Genomic DNA, 5,879 nt, shown 5'->3' with positions numbered 1-5,879 from the left:
ATTACATGGAAAGACAGGAAACCAGCCAAAGGGATACGACAACAAACACAAATCAAAGATATCATTCAAACAATAAAAAGTTTACAGTCGAATATAGTATCTGAATATATCCGAATATAATATTATCTGTCGCTGCTATTATGGCATATTGCAAACAAAGCCTAAATGACAAAAGGAAACAAAGCATAAATTACAAAATTAATTTTGCATTTTTTATTTTCTTCCTACTGTGAATCTGCGCATCAATATTGTTACAAAACAAACCAGTTATGACTCATGAGTAAAAGTGATGTTTCAGGAGATGGAACTAACAATGTCGCCTATGCTGTAGAAGGTAAGCATGCCATAAGGCTGAGACAACATCTCAAAACCCAAACAACTAATAAGTCTGAATCAAATGTTTTTGTACAGCGTTAGTGAATGAACGAAGAAACAGCATAGAAAAAAAATGGGACCCTCTTCTTCAAAATCGATTTATACGCAATTCTGACGTTCTGCTGCATGCTAAAAATTGTAAAGAAGTAGACTGTCGAAAGCATACGTTTAACCTCAGTGTTTTTCAAATATCTCTAATGTCGTGAGTTAAAATACGCCATAATTTTTTCAATACCAACGAGTTTCAAATTAATTACAAGCTTGAACTTCTTCAAAGGCAAGGAAACTTGGAACACATAGTGACGCGACTAGGGTTGTGGTAATTGAGACAAAAAGAAAAAAAACAGGAGGCTGTGTTCTTTACAATCCTTGTGCCGATAATGTTGAAACTTTATTGCATCTGTAAAGTTAAAAATGTTTTGCCCATAAAAGCCGTTATCCAGCCAGGCTGTTCATGAATAATTGCAGTCCCACGAGAATGTATCAAAACCTGAAAATGAAACTATTTATTCCAAAAAAAGTCCACAAATTTTAAAACTATTTATTTTGTTCCAGATGAAAATGGTTATGTGGATTTTCGCCCATCTTTCAAAAAACCTGGGGTAAGCAACTGTTTCCAATCCTTGGTATGTACAAAAAGTAAAAGTTACAACGTATTATGTTTGCAAATTGAAATTCAACTTAAATAGCAAGCTTTAAGTCACTGCTCTGACAATAAATAACTTGAAAAATCAACAGATATTTATTTTAACTCTTACAGCCTCTAAAAGAATCTCCTTCTCATTCTCCGACAACAGTTCAAGAAACAGGTGATGCTTGTAAAAATAAATATTGTTATAACAAAATTAGTTCTGGAAAACCCTTTAAAATGACATCTTTTCAAAAGAAAAAAAGGTTTTCACAAGCAAGCCCAAAACAAACTGATTCTGTACATTGTAATACAGCGCAAGATAATTGCAGTTAATGTTGCCATAGATTTTAGTCTTTTAATTTAAGCGATAGTTTCTGCTCTCAGTTATGTCTGTACTCAGTTTCGGATGCAAAAGTATGAGATTATTTTATTAGCTATTTCAAAGGTTTTCAATCTTACTTTCAGTCATAGCTGTATGCAGTTGCGAATTTCATTTCATGAAATTATTTGATCATAATTCGACTAAATTTGCAGTTTTCTAATTTATATATTTATTATGAAACAAACATATTTTAATAAAATAAGTTTCTCATATACAATTATTTTTTTTGCGTTTCAGCAGTTATAACTCTTTGAAGTCGCTCTAACGTTTCAAGCACCTGTAAATACGTTGAGCTCACCGTCATAAGACTTTATGCAATGATATTTTTTTAGAAGAACATGGCTACGCAGAAATCAACCCACATTCAACGACAAGCAAACGTTATCAAAATTTAGTTGTAGAAGATGTGAGTTGCAGACTACGATCTTGTTATAATATTTGCTTGATTTCATTAACATTCGTTTTTAAAGGAATTCCAGCATTAATGATTCAGGTCTTGTATGTCCATTGTCCGACCAGCAGCTCCGATGAAAGATCAGTTTGAATGTTAAATATACCATGTATTTAGCTTCATGTCAAAAATTTTTATGATAGCGACTCAGCAAAATGTTACTATTGCATACATTTTCAATAAAGTGATGGAGTGTGTAGGAGGAATTGACAACTGGGGAATTGACAACTGAAAACCGTGGGTAGCCCATCATTTAGACATATATCAATGGTTTTCAGTAGTTTGTTTTTCTATAACGTTAATATTCTGTTTTCTGGAAACTGACAATCTATAAACCCTGCGTACAAACAAATATTGAAATTTTTGTAAAAGTAAAGGGCAATCGTACGCCTACATACTCAATATGCAATGAATCTGTTATGATTTTTGTCTCAACTCGAAAATGCGGTACTAGCATGAACTGTTGGTTACGTTATCTCGACTTTGACTACTTTGCTACTTGTGCATTTTTAGAAAGGGCCAAGTAACAGCCACAACTACGTCAACACTGATCAATGCACTGAAAGTAAGATTTGTTTTATTCTTGTAAACAAAATTTGATTGTCGGCTACCATTGCGACAAGTATCAAGCTCTTAAAACAAACATGCTTTAAACCTATACTCATTTCGAAAAACCTTTTCGATGATAAATTTCTTGTTTGTGCTTATACAAAAAAATTCATACTTTAAACTGTGCTATAAGATGATTGTTTCAAATGCCGAATCCACTGTATTTTGTAATTTGCGAGGTTTCTTATTTTTGTAGTTATTTTTAATGACAAACTAAAGTAAATTAAATTATTTTCTCGTATAACATGCAAACGAAACGTTGTTTTTATTCAGATGAACATGGCTACATCCCGATGACAGTTCAAACAGCTAAAGTGAGTGATCAATCATCCTGTTTAGATTAAATTAATATTGCTTTTGCACAGCACTATAGAAGCGAGAGGTTCTTTAATAAAGCATTATTTGTTAAAAATTTTAACATGAATAGAAAGGGGCTTAAAAGCTTCAACAGTTGATAAAGACTGATGTTAAGTTATAAACCACATGAAATTTTTTTGTCAATACTATTCAGTATTCACGTTTGTTTTTTCTTCGGTTGCAACCATGACGTAAGCTCAAGACTTTGAACTATAAAAATATGCAATCAAAGTCATTCTGAACGACAGTGTACCAAACGGTATGAAATAATTTGAGAAATTCATTAAACTGTAATTTATGTTGTGTCTCATTTTGCTACATTATAGTGAAGTATAATACTTTTTTTTTTCATCTAACTACACCCATCTCAATTGAAGCCACACATAGGACTACCACATCAAACTTTCGTTACATTGATATGATCTTAAGGGTGCCAGTGAGGTGTGCTCATGACGTCTGTTCTCTCTGGAGTGACTTCCATCTTGTTTGCGGCCAAGTTCTACATCACCACGCGCGTGGTTGCTGAAGGCAATGTGTGCGGTGTCTGATTTCTTGTCGAACCCCAGGGCTGCCACACAAGCTGATTAATTCAAATTAAATCTTCACATTCTTGTTTTTTTATTTGCTCCGTTTTACAGAATGCAGCGATGCAAAAGGAGGGAGAATATGAAACAATGAAGTCTCAACAAACAAAATAAGTAAATGTAATAATGGAGTATTGTAAGCTACATTTAAAATTTCTAAAATGTTTTTTTGCATCAATTTATCTTAGATAGGCCAGTGTATGTTGTGAATGGTGGGTAATCTAAAGCAATGAATCTTTTTAGTCGGAATGTGTACTTCAAGTTAAGTCTGGAACAGTTTAAAATAGTTTAGTAATTTAATCAGAAAATTTGTTTAAAACTCAACAATTAAATGCACAATTTATTTCAATTGTTAGTGCTACTAAAAGTGAGTTCAACTGTTCTTGGCATTTTTTACAACATTTTGGAAGCGTACCAATAATTTTCGAAATAAATTTTAACGTTTTATCGTTTTGGTCTATTGCAAATACGCTCCTATATAACATCTCAAGCTTAACAGATATAACATTAAAAATCTCAAGTGTAAACTTGCGCAAACGCTAATGGCCTATATGACATTGTTATGTTTTTTACTTTCTGAAAATTGATTACAGTTATATCCACTTCTTATTGCAGAAACCAACAGATTTGTCGCTGAAGGAAAAACGAAGTTTAACCAATATTATGACGTCATATTCCTATAAAAACATTTTGTGTCAGCACAACACAATTTCAACAGTGATTTTCAAGTTTATTAAGATGATGTAACTTACGTTTTGTAATTTATGACACCCAAGATGCGTCACACTAATAACAAACCAATTGTGAATTGTAGCAGTGTTGTAATTATATCTATTGATGTTTAATTCTCATTAATGTTTCGTGCAAAAAAATAGTGTAAAATGTAGAAATTTACACTCTTTGTTTTCCACACTCCATCCTTGTGAAGTGTATATTTCCACGGTAACATGTGGATAATCTTAGTTTACTAAAACCAGTGGTAACAGCTTCAAACACTCAACTGCAGTGATGATTTATGTGATGAAAAAGCGTAATGTATTATTGCCTATTCCGCAATAATAGAACGATTAATAACTGTGATCATACGTAATCACATTTTGTTGTAAATCAAGTAATTGAAACTTTTATCGACCAAATTGTTGTACTCTTTAACTAGAAAAAAGAAATCAATCAGAGATACCAGATCAAGCAGAGATCCCAGATGTTATTTGTTGTGTAATTGTAATCTGAAATCGCATTCTTACTTTTATGTATTGTAAAAAGTTGACTTGGTTACTACGACATTTCATTGATTGAAACTAGAATTCATGGAACGACAAAATTTTGACGGATGAAGTATTCAAATTATGATTTCATGAAATCTTTTTCCCAAATTCAAAATCAACAAAACTATTCAATCTTCAAATCCTTTTTCCAACTCCTCTAGATCTGCCAAACCCAGAATCCTAAATCTACCAATTATCAATTTCATAACCCACAAATCCTAAAATCAACCAATTCCAAAACCAATTAACTCCCAAAACTTTAATGCTAAAAATCGTTGAAGAAAATAAACAATTACTGCTGTTTGTTTTTACAGTTTGAGTTTGGTAGAAAAGCTGCAACTTTCTCAGCATATTATTTTTGCAATGATTTTGTAGCCCATGCTTTACATGATTTAATGACGTAAAGAATTTCGAAAACCAGTGCTACGTGTCATTCTTCTTCGATCTATACCTTCAATACAAAATAAATATAACTTAATATTATTAATTGTTGTTTGTTGTTTGTCGTATCCAGGCTTACACCCGGTGGTTGAGATTTAGATTAAGAGAACAGGAAGGCAAGTAAGCCAATCTTCGTGACCAGCTTCAGGCATTCCTTTCAGTGTCCTGCCAAACTAAGATACCTGAGTATCTGTTTTCTCTGATATTCTACCTTAATGCGGTTGAGTAAGCAGAGCAAGCGAGAAATTTTTCAAAGCTGGTCTTGAGGTTTTGGGGCGCACATAATTAATTGACCTTCTACTAACTACAGTAGCTACAGTAGTTAACACAATCCATATAACTGTTTTTGTACAACTGATTAATCTACTATTTTTTTGATTAGCCTTCAGTAAATGTCATCCAAGTCTATAAGTATTGCAACTTGGTATTTATATATAAAAGGATTTTTTTATTTACGGATATTACAACTATCAAGATATTTTACCACCAAACAAAACCATTAATTAATCATACGATTAGCTTAATCAGCCGCTTAAACGATACTTTGTTGGTTTATCCAGCATTTAATAAAATATTATTTGAGGAGGTATCATCTTCTGGAGAGAACTTGGTTTTTAGTAGGTTATAGTTAACACATGACAATAGTAAATATTTCAAATGTAATAGAAGAGGCAGGAGATTGATTGTGACGTTGAACCAAGTTTCAGGAGAATGAAGTGAATTGAACTTTGATTCGATTTTTATAGAAAGGAGGAATTAATGAGAATAAAAATGAAAATTCAGA

General features: G+C 32.3%; 1 protein-coding gene across 1 annotated transcript; it reads left to right on the top strand.

Annotated features, from left to right (window-relative positions):
* Positions 1-276: 276 nt before the first annotated feature.
* On the top strand, positions 277-5,104 carry LOC145781329 (uncharacterized). Its single transcript, XM_082593104.1, has 8 exons — positions 277-334; positions 931-977; positions 1,136-1,184; positions 1,721-1,794; positions 2,353-2,404; positions 2,722-2,762; positions 3,444-3,503; positions 4,005-5,104. Exons 1-7 carry the CDS (start codon positions 277-279, stop codon positions 3,501-3,503), a joined length of 381 nt encoding a protein of 126 aa, XP_082449230.1. The 3' UTR covers positions 4,005-5,104.
* Positions 5,105-5,879: the final 775 nt, after the last annotated feature.

The sequence above is a fragment of the Aplidium turbinatum genome, chromosome 12 (genome assembly GCF_918807975.1).
Source record: "Aplidium turbinatum chromosome 12, kaAplTurb1.1, whole genome shotgun sequence".
NCBI classification, from domain to species: Eukaryota; Metazoa; Chordata; class Ascidiacea; order Aplousobranchia; family Polyclinidae; genus Aplidium; species Aplidium turbinatum.
This window is presented reverse-complemented; position numbering and strand designations above follow the sequence as displayed.

Coding starts and splice junctions, on each gene's coding strand:
- LOC145781329 (XM_082593104.1), top strand. CDS start 277: ATGAGTAAAAGTGATGTTTCAGGAGATGGAACTAACAATGTCGCCTAT. Junction 978..1,135: donor CATCTTTCAAAAAACCTGGG/GTAAGCAACTGT, acceptor TAACTCTTACAG/CCTCTAAAAGAATCTCCTTC. Junction 2,763..3,443: donor TGACAGTTCAAACAGCTAAA/GTGAGTGATCAA, acceptor TCCGTTTTACAG/AATGCAGCGATGCAAAAGGA.